Source organism: Idiotropiscis lumnitzeri, chromosome 8, assembly GCF_059441095.1.
Source record: "Idiotropiscis lumnitzeri isolate Australia: NSW breed Sydney's pygmy pipehorse chromosome 8, RoL_Ilum_1.0, whole genome shotgun sequence".
In the NCBI taxonomy this organism is placed as follows: Eukaryota; Metazoa; Chordata; class Actinopteri; order Syngnathiformes; family Syngnathidae; genus Idiotropiscis; species Idiotropiscis lumnitzeri.
Genome location: NC_142398.1, coordinates 10330341 through 10357874, shown reverse-complemented (window position 1 = coordinate 10357874; position 27534 = coordinate 10330341). Strand labels below are relative to the sequence as shown.

Below are 27534 nucleotides of genomic sequence, written 5' to 3'. Positions count from 1 at the left end.
TAAAAAGGAAAAAAAAAAAAAGGAAGATCATGTTTATTCATCTTGTGAATGGCAATGCTTAATATTTCTATGTGTCAAGTGAAAGATTAAAAACTAAATCTGTAAGTGTAATGAAGTAAACTACAAATCTCAAACAATTACAGAAATGAATACATTTAAAATTAACCCCAAACTCTCGATATTAACTGACAAAAATAAATATTGTCACTATTATTTTGTGAACAAAAATGCTTTGTTTTACGTAAAATTTTTAGTTTTTCGTTAAATTTTGTGAACAATAACAACCTTGCTCCTTCATATGTCACAATAAATAACATTTTGGGGTTCCATGATTGTCATCACGAGACACGATGGCCTCACAGTGCAAAGGTCGTGGATTCAATTCTGGCTCCGGCCTTCCTGTGTGGAAGTTGCATGTTCTCCCCGTGCCTGCGTGGGTTTCCTCCGGGTACTACGGTTTCCTCCCACATTCCAAAAACATGCATGGCAGGTTGATTGGACCCTCTAAATTACAACTACGTATGAGTGTGAATGCGGATGGTTGTTTGTCTTTGTGTGCCCTGCGGTTGGCTGGCAACCAGTTCAGGGGCGTACTACTGCCCGAAGCCAGCTGGGATAGGCTCCAGCACGCCTGCGACCCTCGTGAGGAGAAACGCTTTGGAGAATGGATAGATGAATGGATGGTGTGAAAAAAAAAGCCAAAGAAAAATCTCATGAAGAACAAGTGCCACAAGATGAGCTGATGCCCCGCATGATGAAATGATGATGATCGACTTCAGTGGCATTTTTAAACCAGTAATAATAATAATAATAATAATAATGCCTTTATTAGTCCCACAATGGGGAAATTCGAGATTCGAACCCAGGCCTCCTGGGGAGACTGGGTCCGGAACGCGGCGCCTTAGACCACTCGGCCATCCTGGCAGCCAATAATATAATATTCCCTTTATTAGTCCCACAATGGGGAAATTCGAGATTCGAACCCAGGCCTCCTGGGGAGACTGGGTCCGGAACGCGGCGCCTTAGACCACACGGCCATCCTGGCAGCCAGTATCATCCCTGAGAAAAGTTTCATATGTCTACACACCCATGTTTAATTTCTAGATATTGATATTTAAAAAAATGAGACCAAGATAAATTATACCAACGTGACTGGTACAACAAAGGTAAATTGAAGAAAAGAAAAATCATTTAGAAGGTCATATATTTGCATAAGTGAGCACACCCTTTTATGACTGGAATGTGGTTGGATTCGGAATGAACCAATCCGTGCAAATCAACATCAGCACATTTCAGGATGTGCTGATTGAAGGCCGACGTGGAGTGTTGCTTGGGGGCGGCATCTTTTTTCTGCTGGAGAGTTGAGCAGAAGTAGTGGAAAAACTCACTGCACGAGTGAGCGAATTCTGAGATTTGTTTCTAAATACGTTATACATGTTGGGAGATAATTGCTTGAAGTATGCTCAAAGACTTAGCAAACTGTGCAGCACTTAATTGTGGCGACATACTGTAGCATTGAAAACAAAACAGATAGTCGTGAGTCCTTCGTATTATTTACAACCACATGATATCAATCAATCAAGATTGTTGATTGTTCCCTCCCGCAGTTTGTCTTGTTTACATCGTGTTCGTTCATTTGGAGCGATTGAGAAAAGCTCGGCCCAACTGACCAGAATTTCGATAATTCTGATATTTGGTTGAAAAAAATAGTAATAACCAATTAATTAGCCGATTATTTCGAAAAATATATCATAAATTAAATAACTTTTGGTTGCCTTAAGGCTCACGACAACAAAGATATGACTTCCCATTTCAGCGTATGATATCAGTGTTTAATTGGCAAAACGCTGGCCAATTTTATTTTTGAAAAAGGTCAAATATCGTCCGATACTATTGGCCAGCCAATTAATTAGTGGAGCACTAGAAAATATTAACAAGTCTCCTTTGACAAGGCAAGGAGGAATTTCGAATGTAGGAAGTAAATGTAAAATATAAACAGAAAGAATAAATAAAATAAAGACAAACGAAAAATCGACATAACTTGACAGCACTGCACCCGAGTGACTCATGACCATCGAACACCACTTTGGAGTCGGAACGCCAAAACCAACGTGTAAACAGCCCAGTGTGTGTGTGCGTGCGCGCGCACGCGTTCTATGATAAGCAACTCTTCTCGCGAGGTGCTCTCGCTCTCAACACGCCTGCAGCTGTTATAACAAAAGAGCAAAATAAATTCCCCCCCTTCTCTCTCCGGGTCCCGCATGCAACACATTTCATTCTCTCCTCAACGCCCTCATCTCATCGGCTTACGTCAACATCTGCTGTTTGTTTTTGACGCCTGTTTGGATGCAACCATTGGCTCGCCGTGCGCTAAGGATTAAAGTTCTTTTATTTATTGAGAAGTAACAAAGTATTTATATTTTGCTACTGTAGCCAAGTCAATTTTTTTTTCAAGGAGTCGTTTTAAATTTACACCCTACGTCTTCAAAAGCACTTTCTACTCACGGGAGCAGAGACCAGTGAGAAAAGGGGGAATGATGCACTATGCTGTTATTAAATCCAGCCTTCCATAAGATGAAGTATTAAAACAAAGCCTCCCTCGTGTGCTTACACGGCGCTGTCACCACATCGTCCAAACAAACGCTGAGAGATGAAGGCGAGTGTAAAAGTGACATGAGCCAGGACAGAAAGCAGGAGCCTCTTAACCTCAGGACGCACGCACTCAAAATGCACAAAATTCAACAACTTGCTAACTTACAAATCCGCACATCACCATACTTCAGTGACTGTTTACAAGAAAGTTTTGCTTTTTTTTTTTTTTTTGGCTTTTCATAGTTGTAACGTTACATCAATCGTGGCCAGTGTTTGGACCTGAGCAGTCGTTGATGTGGTAAACTCTCACCGGCACGAGCTTCCTCTTTGGAGTTTTGGGGTTAGCAACACCTTTATTCCTCAAGTTAATGAGACGTTTGTTTTCCTTTACAGGATCTTTTTGTAGTTTTACTTTCCTCTAATAGTCAACTTGTTTTTGCACTTGCACGACAGATCATTGTAGAGTTGAGAAACTTGGAAGTCAAGTGTCATTGAAAGGGGTGTGGTCAAATTTGGGCGTCAATCAACCAGCCAAAACTAGAGCTGTGCGATTATGTCTATAAAATTATTGGGGGGGGGGTTTTCACAAAAGTCCAGTTTCAGCAATGACATTCAAAACAAGCTCTGCTTGTTTGATGTTATTTTCCCTTCTGGGATTTGCATTCCCCCCCCCCCCCTTAAAACCAAACAAGCTTTGAAACCGCTTGTTTTTCTGTCTTCCAGCTATTTCCTTGCATCAAGTTCCATAGTCAGTCACTGTCAATCCTTACATGATACAAAACGACGGTATGACAATTGAGATAACTATATGTGATGCTGTACTGCACCAAAAATAGGGGAAAAAAAGGGTATGACTGACTGAAAAAGTTGGTCGCACCAGGGCAAATGTTGGTGTACAGCCCCATAGTATGAAAAAAAAAAAATATCGCACAAAGTTGTAAGAGTCCATGAGGAGAAAGCAAAATGCACCATTGCTCTTTTGTTTGTTTGTGATTTTTATGTAGCTGACCTCCAAAATGGGAGTGGGACAGGAGTGAGTCATCCTGAACAGGAGCAGGATAAGATTGTTTTTCGTCAGCACAGAATCGGACAAGATTTTTTTTTCCCCATTTTTTTCTGTGGGAGTGGGATGGGACAGGATTGAAAATCCACTCCTGTATCAGCCTCAACTGTTGACTACAATTGACTTATAGTCCCAGAGTTCATGCGAACATATATTTGGAGCCTCAGCGGAACCGGCGAGTTGACAGGCCTGACTTTTTCCTCCACACCCCCACTATCTGTAGCGGTGATGTACGAGAGCTCGAGATGTGCGAGTCGCAGGTTAAAAGTCACGTGTAGCCATACGAGAACTTGCTTGAGGCCGCGTGTCACTTTTGTAGTTCCCACCGTGCTTTGTTGTGTTCGTCAGGAAAAAAAAATAAAGAAGAAAGAAAGTAATTGATGGATGGCGAAAGGCAAAGAATATATGATGCACACCTCGAGAATAGCTAGTAGCATATCCAGCAGTAATTCAAACATTCGGAGTAGGCGAAAGTTGCTCCACCTGCTCCAGCAGATGGCGCCGTGGTGAAAAAAAGCAACTTTTAAAATTTTGTAGTTACTCAAAAGTTAATATTACATTGAGAAGAACAGATCATAAAAAAAAAATAAATAAATAAATGGTTCACAGTTGACAGCGAGCTAATGCTAGCCGGCTAAACTAGTCAAGAAGAGTACACCAAAATAAAAATGACAAAAATTGGAGTGATAGTGAAGGGTACATAAGCATTGTAGGACCAATTGAAATTAAGATAAATAAATATATAAATACATTTAAAAAAAATTTAAAATAATAATAATAAAGAGTAGTTTTCCAGGTCAGTTGTTTAGTTAGTGCTTTTATCACTATCGAGGAAAACATCTGCCTTTTTTTTCTCCACTTCTTTTGTCATATTTCCCAGTTGCCCGTCAGTAATTTTGCCTCATGCGCTGCTGTCATTATTTATAATTAGCCCTTAATTGACTTTCCTGGTGAAACAACGGCTAAATGTTCAGAAAGGGCAAAAACAAAAATCACAGGAGATAGAGCAAGCCAGAAACACTCCTGCATTTTGGGAGCAATCAGGCAGGGTTGGGTTACGTTTCGGAGCCAACGAAGAGCAGAACATTTCTTGGCTTATTAAAAGCAAAGAAATCAAACGCGCTCCGCCGAGCCAACAACCATTCTTTGTGGCATGTTGCCGCCTTTCGTGTTTTGTTTACATCACGTGATCTGACCCGTGTCAAAGATGTTGGAGGACAAGAGTGACAATTTACACTCAGGTTGTCAAGCTAAATTTGGACATTTTGGGGTGACTCCGCCCCAGTTTATGAATAGAAATGAAAAATAAGTACATCATTTCGAACTAGTGTTTGTACTGAGTAATCATTCTTCACGGTGCCTTGGCGGCTGGATGTGATTTATAAGGGCGGTTGTTAGCCATGAGGCCAACAAAAATCACCAGAGTAGACTAACCGAGGGGGGGGGGGGGGGGGGGGGGTCAGACACGCAGCAGGGTAAATTTTCTGAAAATTAATGATGAGAATGTCCAGTGCAGTTTGCTGCACGAGGACATGTTCGTATAAAGCTACACTGAATAACATTACGATTTTTGAAACGTTATACAATTGCGATTCTTTTTCCTCCATATTGCGATTGTGATTATTTGTTTTCAAGGTTTTCTTCCCGTTTAATTGTAATGAACACAAGCAATCACATTTTCTCCACTTTGGGGTTGGTTCTGCTGATTTCAAAGGAACGGAAAAGTTAATAAATAAATGAGTTCATTCATGAATAAAAATCCCTCTGCTGAAGAGAGTCTACGGTTTCTTTTGATAGATTATCTGTTTATTTCATCGGAGACAACTCAAAATTCTCCAACACGGATGGTAGTGGACCACTTTTGCAGCGAATGAGTTAATGATTGCTCAAATGGAGAAAAAAAAAAAAGAAAAAATTAACCAGTCATACTGAAGCTAATTTACTTTCTTACATTAGAACAAGTCGCATTTCCTGTTGTACAGTTATCATTACTGGTGCGCTTCTGTGGTGACATCACAAAAAAAGAAGCCAAAGAAAAATTTAAAAAAAGAAAACGTCTTTGTGCGAAAGTACACTAGTCCGTAATCGTCAGTGATTCTTTGCATAATAACAGCGTCCAAAGACAGTCTTTTTGGGATATATGACATGCTGGCAGCCGTAATGACAGAGTAGATAGACGCGAGATATTTTTACTGGCGTAGTAAACAGCGTTGTGTTTGTGCATGGGAGGCCAAAGGGTGACGCTGATTCCTGCCTGTTTCCCATTTTGCCTCAATCACAGCAACGTCTCTTCCACTTTCGGCCTGCGTGTCCTTACACCCCCGCAGCCTCGGCTAATTGGCCATCCAGATCATTGCCACATGCATCTGCTGAGTGTGTGTATTTTAAGTCCATATAAAGGGGTCAAGGAGACGTTCCTCGCCTCAAAAGCGGACCCCAGATTGAGGATCAGATTACGAGATTGCTTGATGCTTTCCATATGGGCTTTTATAATCGGTTCGGGGCCGCCCTTAGACACACTGTGACATATAACAAACACACTCGGGGATGAGCTCATGCTTGGTTATATTTTCATACAGCTGACTAAGTAGCCTGTTTGCCCTCACGCCAGCCCACTTTTTGTCACCCGAACGCAATGCCTTGGATTTAAAGATTTGCTCTCAAGAGGAGGGAGTTCAAATGCAACTACTCAAAAGACGTTACATCAGTTCAGTCAACATTTGTACTCATGGATTGCTTAATAAAGTCCATGTAGAGCAGTGCTTCTCAATTATTTTATGTTACACCCCCCCCCCACCAAGAAGAAAATAATTTGCGCCGTACCTACCACCACCCACTCTCCGCCACAATTATGAATTATAGTATTTTCGTTGCAAAACAAACTTACACCGTAGAGTGAATACTTGCTGCAGACAGTGGGCAAGGAGAACGCCACTGCCAACTACTGGAGTGGATGTGCAATTACACTTCATTGTAGTACAGCAAAAAAAAAACGCACGGTATCCAGGTACACACGCGCCCCCCTGCCCCTCGGGGGACCCGCCTCACTATTTGAGAGGCACTGATGTAGAGTAAAGATGTCTTCACAATTCAACACACCACGAATAAGAGAGTTCTGAACAACCTTGGCAAATTTGAACGACGGCATAAAAATAACGGCATCAAAAATTGTGAAAAATTAAGCCACTCCGCTTCAGACCACACCCCAGGCAACTTTCAATCGACTACCACTGCTACAACTTGGAAAAATAGATCCTACTTGGTCTTAGAATCTTTCGCTCTGTTAACTCACTCAGCGCCAGAGCGACAGACGTCAAACAGGTCAGCCAAGGGTAGCAACAGCAAATCGAGGACAGAAACATTGTGAGAGCTGTGAAGAAACACCCAAAGACAACCGTCGGTGTCATCAGTGCCAAACTCCACACGGCAGGGGGGAATGTATCACGATTCACAAAATGCAAATCATTCATCAGCAAAAACAATCACAAGGCCAAGTTGGATTCAGCAAAGAAGTTCAGAAATGAGCCCAGAAAGTTTGAATCAAAGTTTTATGGAGTGATGAGACCAAGATTAACTTCTACAAAAGTAATGGAAAAGGCCAAAGTGTGGAGAAAGAATGAGCTGCTTGTGGTGACCACATAAAGCAAAAACTAATAAAAGACTCCTGGTGAAAAAGATAAAGGCGCGCATTTCTCGACTTCATTCAGTGATGTGTCACGAACAAGTGACGATTTTGTGCATTTCACCACTTGTCCACGTCCAATTAGCCTCGTCCTGCTCCTTTTTGGGGCCTTTGTGCTGCCGTCTGACAATGCAGATGGCAAACTCCTCCTCACGTTTCCCAGTTACTCACGGCAACCAGCTGTCAGTCACACGGGATTGACACACGGCCATTTTTACATGTTTGTAAAGCACGAGACCCGACATTGAGCGTCTGGCATTATGACTCGAGAGAGGAGAAAAGCTTTGAGGAAGTCTTGAGGCGTAGCATTGAATAGGCTTTTATTGACTTTGGTCTCTAATCACCGTTCTAGACATTGTCGTCTGTGTGTTCCCACTCTGTTTAACATGCCAAATTTGAATCTGCGGTGAATATAAAATAGTTGTTTTTTTTTTAAGCTTTGGATTGCTCACTTCGGTTTCGTTGGCGCCTGAACTCCACAAAAGGAATGAAAGTTAAAAGGCTTGCGTTTGAATTAGCTGGCCGACAATGCTGCAGGAAGGTCGCACTCAACGTTTGACTTTTTGGCCTGTAATTACACAGCAAGTGAATGCTTCGACATCACCTCCGCAACCACAGCAATGAACACGTTGTTAAAATAAATAAAACTAAACATGGCCAGGTTTCACACTGAGTATTCTCAATATTTTTTTTATTTTGTGAAATGTTTTGTATGGTTGTGTACCATGAGTGAAAAATAAAGTACTTGACCTGACTCAATAAAGGTTGGCAAACACTGATGTACATCACCTGCTTCCAATTGAGGACCATTCAGAGTTCTTCAAAATAGGAGTCCTGAAATTTGCACAGATGGCAGCATCAAACTAAAACGTCAGACTGTTCAGACTGCACACATGTTCCTCAAGAGTTTTTTTGGTGCATCTTTTTGAGATAGGCATCACCACCTAATTTCATCTTGACCAGCAAAAATGGTGTGAGGGGCTATTTTCTTTCAAAAGTTCCAGGGGGCGCCACTAAGAGTGTTTTTGGGGGACTGAGTGCAATAATGGGACCCCCAAAATAAATACAGTATCACAAGAAACATTTCGGTCTGCAGGCTCGGCACTTTTTCCAACCACAGGCAGACGAAGGAACAACAACCGTCGCTCCATAATTATACAAGAGTGATTTAGGAGCTCAGAAAGAAGAAAATTTACGAGGGGGGCCAGGCCCACATGAGGAGGAGAAAGAGACGGGCGCAGAATTCTCATGGGAGCCATTTATTCTTCTTGAAAATTAATTTGGTGTATTCTGAGCTTTGGAAAGCGAATTTCAGAAAAAAAACTTAAAACTCAACAAATGTTGATTGATTGTGTTGTTGTTGGGGGCATTTTTCCTCTCTAAATGAAATCAACTTTGAACACTGCAGCTATAAGCCCAACGCTGACACAAATATTTTTCTTGCTAACCACAGCAAAGACATGAGTAGCAAAAGGATTCTATCACTTATTTGGGACAATGGAGAGCTACAGAACCGCCTCGTGGAGTGTGGATGCCTCGGTCGCCTTTGTCAGGACATTTACAGGCGTCGCGTGTAAACCGCACCCTGAGGGAAAAAAAAAAAAGTTTTCTGTGGTCCAAAAAGCAGAGAAAGGGGACGCCCGGCGTCTAACTTAAATGTGCCTTTGGAGTCTCACTGCAAAGCTTTGAAACCACACGGCAAGTGAGGACGTCACTGGCTGTAGTCAAACATCAACTAAAATGAAAGAAAGCTTGAAATTATCCTGTGGAATTTATTTAAATAGATTTTTAAAGCCTTTGCTACAAGTTTCTGAGAGGCATACACATCTTTACACTAATTACAATCGTCCTTTGCCACATTTTACTGGCCTGTTGGCTGCCCGCAACTTTAACAACTGGCCCCATGCAAACGTGCCTCCTTCCGGATTCACCGCTTTCTTATGCCGTGTTGACTTTCATTTTCCTAGAAGAAGAAAAAGGGGGGGGGGGGAATGACAGTTATTTTCTCCAGCAGCCACACACGTTCCAAAATCATGCATGTTAGGTCTGTTAAGAATCCAAATGCAACAATCCCTGAAGTCAAGGTTCAAACGGTGCATCATGTTATGTGAAGTGGCTCAGCTAACCCAAAACATTTAAGGTCTAACGTCATTGCGCAACACATTTCAATTAAAGAATCATTTAAGTACAGATTCAGCATTTTTCTATTTTTAAGCGCAGACATAATATTACAGTGGCTTACAATAATATTTAATGTATTTTTTTAGGAATAAAATCCAGCCTAAATTTTTCATTAACACTATACTTTAATGTTGGTCATGATGGTAGTACTTGAGAGCAATGTATTTTTTTTTTTTATGTGATCGGCTTTAGAACCACTGCTTTAAATTATCCATATTCAACACAAAAAAGAAGAGGAAGGAGGAAACAAATGCAGACTTTAGAGGGGGGGGGGTTCATTTTCATGTGGGGGATTTTTCTGAGGAAGAAATGTTACCATTTCAAGAGAAAGGATACAAACTGTAACTGAGAAATTTGAAGCATTGACTGACTATATTAAAATAAAATGGATTTTTTTTTTGTTAAACGCCATCATTCTTGAAGAAAATGTACTTGAAGAGAAAGTTTCACATTTTTAATGAAAATAGTCATCTTCAAGAAAATGTATCTTTTTGCCGTGGTGACCGATTGTTGAAAAACAGGTTGCTTGGCAATGATCTTTCAAACATCCATGCTGCGAATGCTCGGGTGGCTTCTATCAATTTGATTCTTATAAAGTGAGAGTGGCACGCCCTCTCCCCGTGTTTTTGAGTTTTTTTCTGGGGTCGGTTTCTACCCACATTTCAACAGCATGCGCGTTAGGTCAACCTCTAAATTGTGCACGTATGAATGGTAGGTTGTATACTTGAGGATAAAAAAATATATATCTACGCAAACACCCCCAGCAAGTAAGGACAAGTACTAGAGAAATTGGATGATCGAAGACTATACATGACGGTGAAGTGCCCACCTTGTGTTGGTAATTTCAGCTAAACATGTTCTTCAGTTTCGAAAAGAAGCCTCCCTTCTCCTCCTCCTCTTCTTCCTTCTTCTCCTGTTTCTCTTCGGCCTCTGCTGAGCTGCTTGACTTCTCACAAGAACCCGACGCACTGCCTCCCCCTGCTGAACGCAAAGCATCAACTCGACTCGTGTACATTTTTCTACTCAAGATGGGAAGTCACATTCCTTGTAACATTAGTTACTTTCCATTTTCAATTAATATTTCAAACAAATGTATCTTTATTAATGCCCGTTACAAAGCATCACGTTACGAAGATCTAGCTAATTAAATGTAAAAAATAAATAAATAAAATAAAAAAAATCAACAAAATTGGTTTGTGCCCATCTTTTTTCCATTTTTTAAACCACAGCCTCCAATAAAAATATCAAAAATCTAGAATTGAAAAAAAAATCTCAAAATGAAAATTGTCACCTTGAAAATATTCTTCTGCTCGATTGCATTAGTTATTTTTAATTAATAATAACAGAAATTGATAAGCAACTAAACACTTTTATAAGCAAGCTGAAGCAAAATGAAGTCTATGAGAAATGCAATGCTTGCAAACACTTGGGGCAACTATCAGAAATGTGAAATATGCTCAATCGTTACGATCATAAAACATCCTAGAAAGCAGTTACGATTTTGAAAACGGGTATCAGTGTACCAGTTTTATTCATCAACTTTACACCAGCCAGTGTTGTAGTGCACTGTTTATGTAAGAATAATGCATCAAAGCATGTTTTTAATTTTTATTTTTTTTCCATCCTTTTCACATTGCTGGGCTTACCTGGAGATCGATTGACACCATTAACGATCCCAGAAACATCCGTCTCCTCCTCAGCGTAACTGAGTAGGAGGGAACGCTGCCTCCGCGTTAACTTCCTGCAGAGACAAACAACCAAAAATGAAGGATGTGGAAAAAGAGATATGCAATGGAAGCTTAAAAAGTAACACATTTAGGAAACTACTTTATAGAAGTTTGTACACAGCAAATAGCTTGAGCTTTCAATTGCCTGCCGACCAATCAAGTGTGAAATTAAACAATCATGATATATAAGGATTTATTTTTTATTTTTTTTTAAACTTTGCCTTTTTTGGAAAACTGTGAGCGAGCCGTTACAATTACAATTTGGGTCATCCAAATTCCGTCAATTTACCTAATTCTGGCCCCATTAAGTTATACATTGCAGCTAGGCGAAGTGCCCAGGCCACTTTCAAGTCATAGCCCAAGTTCTGAAACACAAGTCAAAAGGCAAGCAGACCTACATTGAATTTTGTTGGATGCACAGATTAGCTGCACATAATCCATTTTTTGGTGAAGCTGTTGATGTGGGGGCCTAATTTCTGCTACACGCGCCACAAGTATGAATCTGCAATGTCTGCCACCAAGAGGTAAATGAAACCATGATGAGCTACCCCCTGCTCCCACCCGTGTTGTCATGGTAACAAAATCCCTCCTTGCCATTGGCTCAGCTATGTAGCTCACAACAAGCCAATTTGAGCAAGACAACAAATTGCAGGTTTGCAGTAATTCTTGACTCATAAAGTATTTTAAAGAGGAAAGAGATGTTGCCTGTAACAGACACGTTAAGACACCTGAAAACATTTTAAAATTGTGAAGATAATGCTGAAGAATACTCATTTGAAATCACTTGATAAGGCTGCTGTTGTTTTTGGGGAAAGGACTATAGAAAGAAATTGGGGTCTTGTCTCAGAGTTAAGCACTGTCAGGTTTTGTTGTATTCACCCAGTTTCTAGTTTCTTACTTGGGAACTCTGACTTTGATGTGCGCGTAGTGATCTCCGTAGCTGTAGCTGTTCAGCCTGCGAATGCCTTTCCCCTGCAACCGGATCACCTGATCGGCTTGACAGCCGGCAGGTATCTGCAAACATGGCGACGAGCACGGTTGCTTGGATTAAATATTGCAGCCACAATATTAGGGGTGCATGCGACAATCAAGGAGTGCCGTTTTCTAACCAGCTCACCACTATACTGATGCTTTCATAGAGGCCTTGTGCTGTGGCGGTACCTCCCAGGATGGCTTGAGCCACAGAGATCAGCACGTCCGAGTGAATGTCAATTCCGTTGCGCCTGAACACGGGGCTCCTCTGGACCTGTGTGGGCCCAGTTCATTCAGTTCAACAAGGGAAAATACATTCACTGTCATGGCAAATTGATGAGACGCACCCGGAAAGTAATGAGAATCTCCTTCGTGCCGACAGACATCCGCACGGTCTGACCGTGTTCAACCCCTGCAAACAAATGCCATATTCACTCACATGCCACATGATTGGGTGCAGCAGCACATTTTGAGAGCCAACACATCAAATAGTCCTCATAATAGACAGCGTAGTCCTACAGTGGACTGGGTGCTTTATCTACTTTATAATCACGATTTGAGGAGGCTTTTTTTTCTAAATTGTCTGATGTCCTCATGTTGGCTGAAGAAAGGCTGAATTATTTGTTCAAGTATAAGCCATTTTATTTGTCTCAGTTTTTGTCAAGGGCTTGGCTGCAAATTAATGCAAGTTTAGACTCTTTCTTTGATACATGGATGTCTTTCTACTGGTCATTTGTGTGTCTTTGGTGAACTGGGAACAAAATAAAGAACTAAACTAAACATGCCTCCCTCAAAAAGACAACTCCATTGGAGAAAGGGAAAAAAAGTAAATGTATAATTTCACAGATGCTATTATTCACACGTGGTCATTTAAGAATTAACCGCTTGGCCTGTTTGAACTCTGTTGCTAACCAAAATTGCAATATTAATGATGATTTGACATAATATGGAGACGTCGACTTAGTTGCCAGCAATTGGTGTTACAGAAAAACGACGTGACATCAGTCTACCTCAGTTCTGAACACTTATCTCCATTTCAATACTTCACTTCAGATCCACGGTTGAGGTAATTAACACTCTGAGCCACCTTTTAATTTTCCATCCATCTATGTACCGCCAACCTCACTAATTTAATTCTGTTTCGCTCATTTATAATTGGTTTGATTTATGGTGTGTCAAACACCTACCTGCCGGAACCGGTACCGTGACCCTCTGCCTCTTCTTGGTCTGACCCAAACCTTTGCACAGAGCGCAGGGCGTGATTACGATGGAGCCCTTGCCGCCGCAGCGTCGACAAGCACTTCGCATCATGAAAGGGCCCGTGTGCAGCGACTCCTGTGGAAAGGAAAACGCAGGCATGATAACAAACTTAAATAAGAAACTGGGGAGAGAGGTGCGACTCACCATGCCGGTGCCATTGCAGTAGTGGCAGTGCGATACTTTGGTGCCCGGCTCGTTGCCCTTGCCGTCGCACCTTGGGCAGGCGTCATCGAGGTTGACTGACAGCTGCTTGTCCACGCCCTTCGCCGCCTCGGCAAACGTCAGCTCCATCACAAACTATTGACATGCAAGAGAAACGCGTCACGTGGTGAGCGATCATCTGTTGTAACTTTTAGGAGACCAATTCCTCACAAAAATCCAATTTCAAGTGTTTTTGTACTCTTCATGTATCCAAAGAAAACAAAAATAACATTCTTCAAAATAACAAGTGCAATTGACTACCATGCTCATGTATTGGATTTTGGGGGGAAAAAAAAAAATATGGTCCATAGAAGGACCAAAAAAGTTGCCAAGATGGCAAATCTGACTGCTTTGGCAAATTAGCTCTTCTCTGTTCTCAGTCATTTTCAATTACAAGCAGCGCACACCAGTAAGAATGCACCATCAAATAAATAAATAAATAAATCACTTTGAGCAATGAATTATTATTATTGTATTATTTTTTTTACGTCAATCACAAGTTAGTTAGTGAAAGACCTCATTTTCCCTCACCTCTGGCCGCTGCTCAAACATGCTGTTGACATCTTGGAAGCCGCCGGCGAAATCCCCAAAGATTTTCCTGAAAAGCTCCTCAGGGTCTACATTGGCACTCCCTGCTCTGTAGTACTGCTGCTGGCCCGCCCGGCTGGCGTCAAAGCCAGCCGAGCCGTACGTGTCGTACTGCTTCCTCTTCAACTCGTCACTCAACACCTGCGATGCAAGAAGGATTTGGTTACTTGAAAAAAGTGGCACCACACATCGATGTATTTTATAAAAACACAGAACATAATTCATTCAAATGAAAATAATTCAAATTTTTCATGATGTTTTTATGCTTCAGTTCAATGGATTGTCCGGCTTCTTGTAATGTGGGTGCCTTTATCACGAGGAGTATAACACAGCAATATCATTGTGATCTTCGCGAACAATAGGGATATGCAGCCAGCTTCCTTTAACAGTCGATTAAGTATTTTTACTTAGGTACACTAGATAGTACTTACGACATTAAAAAAATAATAATAAAACAAATAATAAAACTGCAGAGTGTATGTTACCAGCCACTACCTCGTAGGCTTCTGCTAGCTTGGCAAACTTCTCTTTGGCCTCCGGATCGTCAGGGTTAGTGTCTGGGTGGTACTTCTTTGCCAACTGTAAACATAAGGGACTCAGATTAGACTTCTAAGTAGGCTTCCGCGAGGATCTTTAATGAGGTGACTAACCATGGAGGTCATCTCACCTGGTAATAAGCCTTTTTGATGTCCCTTTGTGAGGCCGTGCGGGTGACACCCAGCACCTCGTACAAGTCTTTGTTGGTGCATCTTGCGCTAGTGCGCAGGTATCGGTTTGGGACAAAGTGAGGACATCGCAAGACTGCAGACAGGACGACACAACTGCACTTGTCACCTTGGTTGAATTTATTTGCAAGACAAATTTGGAAAACTTTTCCCAATTTTATTATGAGCCATAAGCTGTATAATCTTTTTGAGGGAAAAAAAATGTAAATCAACCATTTTATGTTGCTTTGATTAACCCAAAAAGCCGAGGTCGTAGTATTTACATGACGTTTGCTATCTTACAGTAATTCAAATATTCATTATTCTACAACAAACAGTTGGTGTCACTGGGTGATTGCGTGACTGATACCACCATGTTACTAAATGTGCGCTACTGTACATTGACATGTTGTGATTAAATGTCCATTTAGTCCAGCGTACATAGTGCTAATTTAATGCAATGTCAGTGAATTCGACTACGTCAGCAAACGAGTAAGCCATGACATCAGCCATAAACAGATGTAATTTGTTTTGGTAGCAGTCACGTCTAATTTGTCCCATTTATCACATCTCAAAGCCCGTTCTTAACACGTAGAATTACTAGTATGACAAGCACTCGAAATGTTTCGCACTCACCAGTCAGTCGGCTCAATGTCACCGCATTTTGGGGGCTACGATGGCTCGGGAGAGACGCCGAACCTCCCCGGTGTGCGACCGAGACCGTCGCCGAAAAAGAGGCATGGTGGGTGGATACAAACTGGAGATGAGCGCGGCAGAGTTTGGAAATAAGCGATGTGACGAAGAGTGTACTATGCCGGCTAGCGGGGGACGCCATTTTAATGTCGTCACTACCGGGTCGACAACGGTCTGCGCATGCTCTAAAAAAAAATCATTTTGCGGCAACTTCTTCTTTGTACTTGAACGGCGGTTTACACAGTGATTTGGCGCATTACCGCTATCTCGTAGAAAACGGTTCCTTTTTGTAAAAGAAAACTAAAACAAGTATTTTGAAACACATAATTCTCTGCGCTCTCATATTTTATAAAGCATAGATACGCATGTTTGAATAAATTTCAATGTGTTACAGTTTTACCATTTTTCAGGTTTTCTATAAATAATGTTATATTGATGATTTAATTCTAGCTTATGTATTTAATTCATACTTATCATGTATAAATTATTGACTATTTGCTATAATATTTCTAACTTTCGATTTGGGACTGACATTTACTCTTTCTACCCTTTTTTGTTTTCCCCAGTTCTTCATTCATTTGTTCCGATATTATTCTTTTAATATTTAGAGGAGTGGTCCCCAAACCTTTTGCACTTACCTGCCGTGAAAAAGTATTTTCCCTCCTGTGAAATAAAAGTATTTTCCCCGCTTAAATGTTTAAGATCATCAACAAATTAGGGGAAGAGTGTAATATCTGTTCATTGTTTTGTCAATAATACCAATAACATGCATAGTTTTATGTAAAACGGTATCAACATTTTCCACCAGTCAGAGTTCTTTTCATGGTGCCCAACATCCCTGGCATCGCCACTTCCAGCAGGAACAACTGAAATCAAGAATGTTCAACAACTGGAAATGAGTCACATCCCGTGGGAGATATTTTGGCCTCGAGGGTTTTCGACCATAAACGGCGTTTTAAAGGTCACGCCATCGAATTAAAATCAGATTCAAGACCGGTCTTTGACTTGGCGGTCCTTTGGGAACCAGAGCAAAATTCAAACAGCAGGTGGCGCCACCAATCCGTTAATAACAAAAAAGCCCATGTTTAATAAATAAATAAATAAATAAATAATGAGAGAGTCGTACTTTAACACAAACTGGGCCATTCCTGAAGTAATGAAAGAGGATTTCTGTTTCTCATTCCTAGCCCTCTCCCTGCCAACGTCCTTGCGATATTATTACACATGCAAGCTGACTCCAGACTGGAGACATCATATTTCTGTTTGTTGCTTGTGCAAATCGTCCAAACAAGCCACCATTTGACTCATAAGACAGTAAGTCTTGTGAGTCAAATGCTTCTCCTCAACTAATAATTTATTTGCGTTTTAATCTCTCCAGCGATGGAGATGGATGCTCTGAGGTTAAGTCATCAGATCAGAGGGCTGTCAGGTTTTCGCTTGACCTTCTTGATGCTCCTGCAACTTCACCCAAAAGTTCTTTTTTCTCACAGCTGGCCAATAAAAATGTGAGAAGTATTTAATCTTTTTTCGGTTTTCATGCTCTTGATAAATATCATGAACAAATGTGTTTGTCTTCAGCTAGCCATCATGAGTTTGCCCTTTGGTGATGCGACTGTGACATTCTAATGTTACGTATAAACATCAGAGGGAAGCAGAAAGATTCTCTTGTTGTTGAATAGGCTTTTGATTTTGGTAACCAATCAGTTTCGGCTCGGCTTCGCGAGGGCTGGCAAAGCGTGACGGCAAAGTGACCTCGCTTTCTCAAACGCACACAGCTGTTAACCTCGCCCGTAGGCAGACGATACGTATACGATAAATCACACCATGTTCGGCATCTCTTCCCAATTGTGGAGATTACGCAGCTGTTATGGTTACAAGATGACTCTGAAATGCCAAACTATTCAGTCGTACATGTGCCTAAATCACGAGTGTCTGTTTTAGTTCTCTAAGCCAAGGGAAAAAAGTTGAATAAATGTAAGGGTTTCCTCCATGTACTCCGATTTCCTCCCACATTCCCAAAACATGCATGGTAGGTTGATTGGACACTCTGAAACGCCCCCGAGTTGTGAGTGTGACCGTGAATGGTTGTTTGTCTTTGCGTGCCCTGCGATTGGCAGGCTGGCAACCAGTCCAGGGTGTACACTGCCTCCTGCCCGAAGACAACTGGGATAGGCTCCGGCATCCCGTGACCCTCGTGTGGAGAAGCGGAACGGATAATGGATGGATCAAATACGGTATTCAAAGAGTAAGTCCACAAACCAGCAAAAATCTGAAAAACCGACATCTTTAAGAAACATATTTGGGTAAAAGGGAATATCTTGTCTCTATTTCCAACAATCCTACGTGTCCTACGGGAACCAAATCAAAAGTATAGACTCATTGTGACTGAAATGACAATGTTTTCCCCAAATCAGATGTGGGCAAACTACGGCCCGGGGGCCACACGCGGACCATTAATCGGTTTAATCCGGCCCGCCAAACTTGAAAAAAGTTAAATAAATAAACCCTGTTAATGTTTTATTTTCTAAATACTCTGGTGTGTCAAACACAGATATTTTGTTGTAATGCTTTTGTTCACTTTCATTTAGAATTAAATGTATTTTTTTTTCTCCGATGAGGTGAGGTTACCAAAACACTCCATCAATCCGCTCCGGGTCCCCTCTGTCAAATTTTAAAACCCATTGTGGCCCACCAATCAAAAAAGTTTGCCCACCTCTACCTTAAAAGGTGATTCACGCCAACAGACAGGAAGCTGTATCAGTTCATCCACTTCTCTGACCTTCTTGCCCACCTGAGTGCAGCCTCCAGGTACAGGTCAATGACCAGAGCTGTGGGTCAATGACCGGCCCCGCCGTTGATAGAAGAAGAACTCTCTCAGGTCTGATTTTTTTTCATTGGCCGACAAAAGACCCGACAGAATACACCGTTAAGTGTTCCTGTCATCCATGTATCCTTCTGGCTTTCTTCATCTGCTCCCCCCTCAAACCACAGCTCTGTTTTTATCCTCTGTGACAAGGCCTCTAAAGCCCCAGTGTGAAGAAATATTACTGAGGTGTGAACGAGGGCTGAAAGAAGTGCACGCCACACAACTTGGCAGGATGTTACGTTCTTTCTCCAAACTGTTTAGTCAACAAGCGAAGCAGCCGTCGCATCCTTGACTCATTTTACCACCGAGGATGAGAATGAGATAAAAGAGTTTGATGTGTTAACACCTTTCCCGTCATTCTCCATCTGAGTTATTTTTCTGACCCAACGTATTAAGCATAATTCCTGACGTCAGATCAATTGTGTCAATGAGAAATCAAAGTTGAAGCACAATTTAAAGCTTTTAAAAAGAATGAACCTTTCTTTCCAGAAACTTCACATCTGTAATCCCCAATCTTTGCCACCGATTTCCTCCATGTCTGATCCCGCATATACACTTCTCTGGTCGCCAGGGAGAAGGAGAGTTAGTTCAAGGAGAAAGGTGGGGGAGAGAACAAGGCTGGAGGCAAAAAAGAACAAAGTGCACTATGTGAGCGTCCCATTGACAAAGATGACTTTTGTTTTGGGATCGCTGGAAATCCCTAGATTGGAATACCCAAGCTGTCCTTATAAGACACAACAAGAGATGGATGAGGAACCGAAAGGGCAAAGAGATACAAGATGAAGAAGCGGATGGTGATATCAAAGACGGTTGACAAAGGTGGTATGTGCTTGGGAGCTTAGAAGAGATTCCAAAAGGAATGACCGAGAACTTTGATCTTTTCAGGTCGATGTTACAAAACGAGGATTAAGATTGAATTCCTCAAAATACACTGTATTGCCTAAAGTATTTGCACACCTGCCTTGACTCGCATATGACGCCTCATTCCTAATTCAAAGAGCTTCATATGACATTGGTCCAATTTCACTCCCGTTCTGGGAAGGCTTTCCACAAGTTTAGGAACGTGTTCATGGGAACCTTTGGGAATTCTTCTCGAAGCGCATTGGTGAGGACACTCACTGATGTTGGATAAGATGGCCTGGCTCTCAATTGGTGCTCTAATTCATTTAAAGATGTGCAGTCAAGAATTGGGTTAAACTCATGACTTCCTTCTTCTGGATCATTCTAAGGCGTTTCCACAAAGTGTTTCATTTCAGTTTGGTTTGTTTCACAGGACTGGTAAATCCTGATCAGGGTTCTGGAGTTTACCAGTTTGTGACAAATGTGGGTCACTAAACAGAACACCATTGTGAAGATAGAAACCCGTATATACCTATCTGCCCGAACAACAAAACCTGTGAATGTGTGGCGATGCATTGACCTTGAAACAGAATACAATGAATGATAGCAGTTGGGGGACGAATGTCGTGGTGGTCTTATGGGGGTGCACGACCCAGTCCCAATAATTTTGTAGTTGGGTTCCTGCCTTTTACATTCACGCTAGTCATTTTTGTCGTGTAATAAATGCAAGACAATTGAAAGGAGGCTCTAAATCTAAATGAGTAGTGTAAATTCAGTCTCAGTGACGACTCAGCAAGTCCCACGGGTGGTTTTTCCTTCCTTTGTCCCGCATGGACAATAGGCGGCCCCCCTCTTGTGAGACTATCTTGAAGGAATCTCGATGCCCATGGAAAGCAAGCTGGCACCTGACGGCAGGACAAAGCCCAGGTCAAGAGGTTGGGAGCCAAAGGTCGGGGTAGTAGTCCTGATGTGATGGGTGGAGAAAACCTGTTGGATGTTTCTGTTTTTTAAGTTGGGCTGATTGATGCACTTGCCTCAGCGTGTGACTCAAGACTTCATATGGACATCTTGGTCCTTAAGATGTCATGCAGTGACAATTATTCAACATACAGGATCATCATCCCTGATTATGACTATTTTACCACCTGTGTCAAGTATGCTACATTGACCTACAATACAAACATTTAACTTCAAGGAGACTCACCTTTTGGCACCTTAAATACAATGTAATAACACGTCTGAGATTCCAGAACCACAGGAAACGACAATTTCTACCAGGACAGCGATGTCAGTGGCAACAATGACAACGCATGAACATTACTTTTATGACCTTTGCCCCGGAAATGAAAGGCTGCTGGTCTACATGTTGTTGCTTATGATCTATTTCATTGCCTTTTTTTTGACTCTGTGATACATGGATACCAGTGGTGGGCCGTGCATTTCACACGTAGGCCTTCAGGGAAGGCGTACTTAGTCCGAGTTGAATAAATTCCCCTCATATTACCATAATTTATGACACCGCGGCTGGACAAATAATATACAGAAACACACTTACACAGTACCGAGCGAGTGTTGGACGACCCAGCTTCTCTATATTTTAGATTTTTGAACGCTCGGTTGATTCCGCATAGCACCGCCCCCTCACGAGTGAGTATCCAATCACAAAACGCGTTCATCACCTTCAGCGTAAGGCCAGCGAGAAGTTTCACTGTAACCAACTCGTGATCTGATTGGCTATCGCAACTGTCCATCATCTGTAAAAGCCCCCTTGAGACACAGAACAGACGACGCCCGCATGATTGTATCTGAAGGCCTCGGATGAATAGTGCATACTACTGGTAATCGTGAAATCTGCCTGGCAACACGAACTAGCTGAATTCGGATTGGATAAAAACTCACTAAAACTATAACACACGGATATAATATGACATCAATGTGATGAATATGATCATGATTTCTTGATTATGTTGGGCCAGCACAGAAGGCCTTGACGGCCCACCACTGATGGATACAGATCATATTTTAATACACGCAGTACTGCACATCATCAACGACGATCGTTAGCGAGCACTTACCGCACCTTATTTTGAGCCGAACCTTTCTCTGCTCTGCTAGCATAACAGTCCCGTACAGTTCCAACATTAAATGACCTCTTGTGTCCTGCAAAAAGGTTAAATTGAATCAATTACATGAATAACATGATCAAAAGAAAACTGTTAAAACTATTGAGCAGTGTGTGGAATTGTTTTTGCATGAAATCATGCTAAATTCACGTTGGAACAGGCTTCGGGTTTAGTTAATTAGCAAACTGAATTAAAGCTCGTTGCGAGCAGGATACAGAGCTTCCTCCCATCCTGTGGACGGTCCATTAATGTCACAGACTCCCACTGCTTCCTCGCCTTGCTTTGTCAACATTATTGACGCGAGGGGTTTAATCATTATCTCAAGCTCTCAACTGGGTCTAAATCATCATCATCGGGAGTGGCAGCAGGGCTTCTTCCTTGTGGAAACTTTTCTTTCAGTGCACCATGTGTCCGCTCTTTAAATGTGGCTTCAAGCAAAAGTCAGAAAAAGATTTACTATCGTCCGGCGACCCAGTGAGGCCCCCCGGGTTCTTCTTATTTCTGCCTATTAACATCTTCTCGTCTTTTTTATCGCCTTAAATCTCACATCCAAAACTTCAAACGTGTATAGGCCTAGAAAAAGTGAGGGCAGACTGATTTATTAACTTTTTTACGATTTGGAATCTATCTATAAATTATTTAGACACTCGCTGCAATACGTAGGCAGCCGCAGAACATCTTAAAAAGACTTTTGTACTTGCCTTTAATTGAAAAAAAAAGTCATTTGTTTTTTCAAATGTTTAGACTACTCTCACAGCTACTACTAATATTTGTTTATAATAATAATACAAAATCATTTAATTATGATGGTGACTTAAATTTATATGGTGGTTTTCAAGGGGACACAAAAATGATTATTTAATCATGATATTTTTTTTCAAATCAATATACTACTTGTACTCTTCTACTCATCATTCTTACTCTAAAAATAATGATGACTTTGATTTAGAAATCACCTTTCAAGGGAACCCACGGAGGCTGAAAATTAAAAATGGCAATAAATAAAATGAATAATAAATATAATACAGCATTAAAGGCCATAATTCATTTATATTGCCCCTAAAATCACAAAAGTAAAACGTGACAAAATTAATTTCATGAATGTGTTAGAATATAAATACATATAAAAATCTCATGACTATTAATTATGTCAAAAAATATGAACGTGTTATCAGAATAATTGACTGATAATTGATAGCTGTAATGATATTTGTGCATTTTTAAATACATTTATTAATAAATCTGAAAATAATACTTAACACCATTGGCAGCGCCTCTGCCCTTTATTTTTTTTTTTAAACTTCCTATCAACTTTCCATCTTCCGCTTTGCCATTAATTCCCCGGATGATAATCTCTTGAGCCTCGTTCGGGTTCATAAAGTGACCTCTCTGCTGCGTGCAAACTGCAGATAATCCTCTTGTTACGCCCGTGCACGCCTTTCACAAGCCAAGTATGACATTTTAAAAAAAGTTTTCAAAGACTATAATGGGCTCAATATTAAACCGGGGAATTAATATCTTGTAAAACCTGTAAAGTAAAATCAGATATTCGTACCTAAAGACACTACACACATTACACATGTTAGAAGATGATTGCTGAAAACTTGTGCAAAGACAAAACTGTGTTGTACTCACACCACATTAAATTTGTCTTCACCATTTCAGTTTTCTTGAAAACAGCACCCAATGATGAACTTTGGTGTCAAGCAAGAATCACCCCTCAACTTACTCTATAACAACTTTGTTCCATTCTTTACGAAAATGAAATCTACAGCATTGTGGCTATATAAAACTAGCGTGACGCATGTGCTCAATTATCTGTCACGTCGTGTGAGCCAAAGGCTGAATAAATGGTTAACTTTCCTTGACGTGTCTCTGTTATGTAGACCCACTCAATGACACAACACTAAACAAGGCGATGACGGATTGGACTAGCCCGCGGGAAGCATTTAGCCTGTGAGCTAGCTGGTGGCTAGCAACTCTCATTGCGGCATGAAAAAGCATAGCAAGGACATAAGTGGATATATTTTCAAGGCACAAACTTATAGAGATGTGTAAGCAAAACAAAAAAAAAAGATTCTCATTAGTAAATTACAAAGACAATGGCTTGACTTTTCACAATTTTGATTTTTATATGTGTTCCCTCACTTTTTGCAGATGTTACCTTACATGATCCCTCAAGGTGGGTGAATTTCTGCGAAGTACAGGTTGACTTTTTTTTTTTTAGTTTGGTGCTCGAGCTTTGCACGACTGGGTGATGACTCGAATTGAGTAGCAAATTGACAGTTGAAAAGGCAGAATCTTAATTGTCCCATAGAAGTCAGAACAGGTCATAGCATTGTTGCGTAACAGAGGAATGTGGAATGGCCACACTCCAAGAAAGTTGGTGCCACACTCAAGTTTTAGTGTAAGTGGTGAATGTGAGAGTGGCACATGCGACGTGTGAAAAGCATGCTCATCAAGCTGTAAACACAGAAGTAAACAGGGTGGGGGGCCAACAATTTTTATGAATTAGGCCGGAGGCTCGAGGCCGGAAGGCTACCCAGATCGCGGCCGGAGGGCGGAGGACTGACCGGCAAAAAAGGGTAAAGTGATCGACTCTGATAAGTACAATAAGTATCCAGTTTAAGTTCATTAAGTATTTAGTCGTTCACATGAACAGGAATAGCAAACTGAGATTTTGGGCGTGAGTCCGAGCTCTAGCGAGTCGTTATGGAGAGGAAGATGATGACGATGGCCTGCACAGCAAATGAGCGCTCGTCAGTCTTTTCAAATCTGTGATAAATCTGCAAATAGTGAGGTAAACTTGCAAGAGATGAAGTTATGGTGACAAATGAAAACCCCGCAATGGACTTCAGCCGCAATAACCAAACCGAAGTGGTAGTAGTGCAGAACACTATATTTGGTGAATTTTATTTTATTTTTCCAATATTCTTGATTCAAATTTGGCCAGCAGCAACACTTTTCTCTATGGTGTGTCAAAATGATCAACATAAAAATAAAGTTAAAATAAATTTTTAAGATGGATCCATTTAAAAAAAAAAAACAAATGTGGATCATGGCCTCTCACTTGCTGCTCTCTGGCATCACAATGCCTCTTAATGGCTTTGTGCTAAATGCAAGCACGACCACAAGGGATTAAAGAGGGCGGAACATGCCAGAACGACATCAAAACCATCGGCGGACTTTGCTCACAGCTGCATGGCTTAATCTCACAACAAGCCTTCAAAATAGGTTCCCTTGATTGTTGTACGAGGTAAAGGGGCGGGAGAGTAGTGGGGTTTATGTTCCAGAAGGACACTCAATCAGCACGTCACACCTTTAACAAGCCTCCCACTCCAGAATCCATTAAAAAGTATTTAACTCCCCCTTCATGCTGAAGAGGACTCCCCGTCTCCGTTTTCACAAGCTGGCTTTTTCCACTTTTGTGCCTCCGCAAACAGGAGGCAAGCTTTTTTGACTAAAACAAAAGAGGAAGAGCCGCAGGGGATGCAGACGGGAAGGAGGGGGTCATGTGGGCTTGACAGCAGGGGTGGCTTTCTGCCTCCATGGTCAAAAAAATGAACCAATCTCCGACTGAAAAACCATGGTACATAACTATTCGTGATTTTTGGTGTCCCGTTACACCACTAATTTCAAGTCCCTGGCCTTCGCAAATAACTTACGCCGCTGCTGGTTACGTACCCAGTGGCCAAGCAGATTGGGACATTTGAAGATAACCAGCTACAAAGGAAGAAAGAAACAGATGTGCTAAAGTTTGTTTATTTACTCTTCTTCCATGCCTAAGCTCCACAATGATTAATAAATTAATCTGTTATCAAATTAATCAATAATTCAATTTGTTAGTCGATTAATCGTTTTATATTTCAAATTGTCCAAATGCTCGCACAATCAGTTTCTCACCATTAATTCAGTATTAAGTTTTAGTAGCCTTCCATGAAAACGGACTATTATCTTCATGTTGAATCAAAGCAAAACATTTTTTTTATGCTGGATAACAATGATCAACATTTTTTCTGTTGGCGATTTTCTAGACAAAACCAGTAACTCAATCATAACTGATTGTTTGTGCTGTCTGCACTGACCATTTGAAATAAGGTTCTCTTTTAAAATAAGGGATGGAAATTGAAAAAAAAATAAATAAATGCTTTAATCGATTAATCGACAAAATAATCCACAGATTAATCAATTACACTCAGACGGTCAGCAAATTTCTCAGCGATGCAAGTAAGCTTTTCGAGGTGTATTTTTTTGCACTGATTATGAATCTCCCTTGTCAGGTTTTCATAAGAATAATAATATCACAATAATATAAAAAGTAATATAGAAATATATTACTAAAATTTATGAATTAAGATTAGGTTCAGCAACAGGTTGAATTACATAAAAATTATATAAATTACCCAAAAAAAAAAATCTGTCTTCCGCAAGATTTTATAGGTCAAAGTAAAAAACAAACAAACAAAAAAAAAATGAAACTATCTCCAAAACATGATGTGTTAGAAAAAAGAAGCAAGATTTTTTTTAATCAGTGTGAAAAATACATTTAGAGCCCCATAAAGCCATCTTTGATTAAAATGAACTCTTGACCAAAATAAATATTTGTTAGTTGCAGGTCTACTTCCAGCCTCCAAGTCACAATGCAAAGATGAGACTGCGGTCGCCTGTTTTCTGGTCGAATCGCGCATTTTAACCAGCATGTTGCTAATCTTCTTAGCTGAGCTTTACCGAGATGGCAGTTTCTCTGGCTCTGGCACACACTTAAACACACATGCGTTGTTCTCTAGCCTATCTGTTTTCATTTCCTCCCTCTCACCTTTCACTTAGGCTCTCCTCTCCCCATCTGTCTTCTCTCTTGCCAACATGCACATGATGTCTACTCCTTTGTGAGATGCCGGGATGCAGCGTGAAGGAAGAGTTGTCGACCTTGTCGTAGTTTACGTGTAAAACATTTGGGAAAAAAGTTGTAGAGCATTTTCAGGCTAGAAAACACCACCGTTGTGTAAGGAAACAACTGACTTTTCAATTAAAAACAAGTATTCCTTAGAATTAATGCATCGGAAATTCTGGAGTGTGCTGGAGGTAGCAAAGCAGCCCCAGAACATGAGCAAGCTTTGACATCAGGCAGTATATTTTGCTCCAAAATGCCTTTCTGATACAAGCCAGCAAATTTCGCTTTAGAATGCCTTGGTCTTGAGATTTCATGAACATCATGTCTGCTTTCAGACACTGGCCCGCACAATTCGCTCCACTATGATTTGGTGGTCTTGAGATTTTATTTTACCCTGCACAGATTCAAAGACACCCTGCGCTGGATCCAGTAAAGTAGCGAGATCAAGTTATCTGACACTGGGTAGCAAATTTTTCCCCAGGGTGCTTTGATAGTCTTGAGATTTAATTGTACCCTTCCCAGATTCAGAACCGCATGCGTCAGATGCAGAAAATCAGATAGAGGACAAAAAAAATTGTTTTTGACAATGAGCAGTATTCACTCCAGAATGCCTAGTTGACATTCTTTAGATAGATTTGCAATTTTAACTTGCACAGAAAGATCCGGTACCAGATGTAGCAAAGCTGCCCTGGAACATAACCCAGCCTCCTCCATGTATCACTTAGGCACACCATTTCTTTTTTCACATCGTGTGATCTGATGAGCCTTCCCAAACAACCACACTTTTGTCTCCATTTACAAAATTCAGATCAGGCGCTTTGGCAACACAGCTGTCATGTTCTTTTTTGGTAGTGTTTTTAAAGACTATTTTTGACATATGTGCTTGCTTTGACAACTATAAAAATAAAGTGAAGATGATAAAAGGAATGGAGTTACCTTTGACCTTCCTCTTCCGCAATCTTCTTCCGTGTTCTTGTAGTTGCGTGCTGATCTCACTTCCAACTGGGTGGAGGTTTTAGCTTTTCAACATTATGATCCTGCATATAATCTCCCTCACACACACGCATGAAGGCGCATGCACGCACACACACACGCACACGCGCACACACACACACGCTGTGACCTGTTCTATTCCCTTTTGGGACAATTGC

General features: G+C 41.0%; 1 protein-coding gene across 2 annotated transcripts; it reads right to left on the bottom strand.

The window, feature by feature from the left end:
* Nucleotides 1-8580: 8580 nt before the first annotated feature.
* LOC148332100 (dnaJ homolog subfamily A member 3, mitochondrial-like) lies at nucleotides 8581-15841 on the bottom strand. 2 transcript variants are annotated; one of them, XM_088302608.1, is made up of 12 exons: nucleotides 15607-15841; nucleotides 14934-15067; nucleotides 14762-14845; nucleotides 14210-14407; nucleotides 13622-13774; nucleotides 13405-13552; nucleotides 12565-12629; nucleotides 12363-12491; nucleotides 12144-12259; nucleotides 11165-11259; nucleotides 10348-10496; nucleotides 8581-9300 (listed from the first exon to the last, which is right to left on the bottom strand). In XM_088302608.1, the coding sequence occupies exons 1-11, from the start codon at nucleotides 15803-15805 to the stop codon at nucleotides 10363-10365; spliced, it is 1455 nt and encodes a 484-aa protein (XP_088158734.1). In that variant the 5' UTR covers nucleotides 15806-15841; the 3' UTR covers nucleotides 8581-9300; nucleotides 10348-10362. The 2 variants fall into 2 exon arrangements, with proteins under 2 accessions (XP_088158734.1, XP_088158733.1); XM_088302607.1 differs by having other exon boundaries at nucleotides 10348-10499; nucleotides 15607-15840.
* Nucleotides 15842-27534: the final 11693 nt, after the last annotated feature.

What these genes read in the sequence shown, in the direction of transcription:
- LOC148332100 (XM_088302607.1), bottom strand. Translation starts at nt 15,805, where the DNA reads ATGGCGTCCCCCGCTAGCCGGCATAGTACACTCTTCGTCACATCGCTT. An exon ending in TCAAAAAGGCTTATTACCAG is followed by an intron (nt 14,846 to 14,933) that starts GTGAGATGACCT and finishes TTATGTTTACAG; the next exon opens with TTGGCAAAGAAGTACCACCC. An exon ending in CACGGTACCGGTTCCGGCAG is followed by an intron (nt 12,630 to 13,404) that starts GTAGGTGTTTGA and finishes ATTTGTTTGCAG; the next exon opens with GGGTTGAACACGGTCAGACC.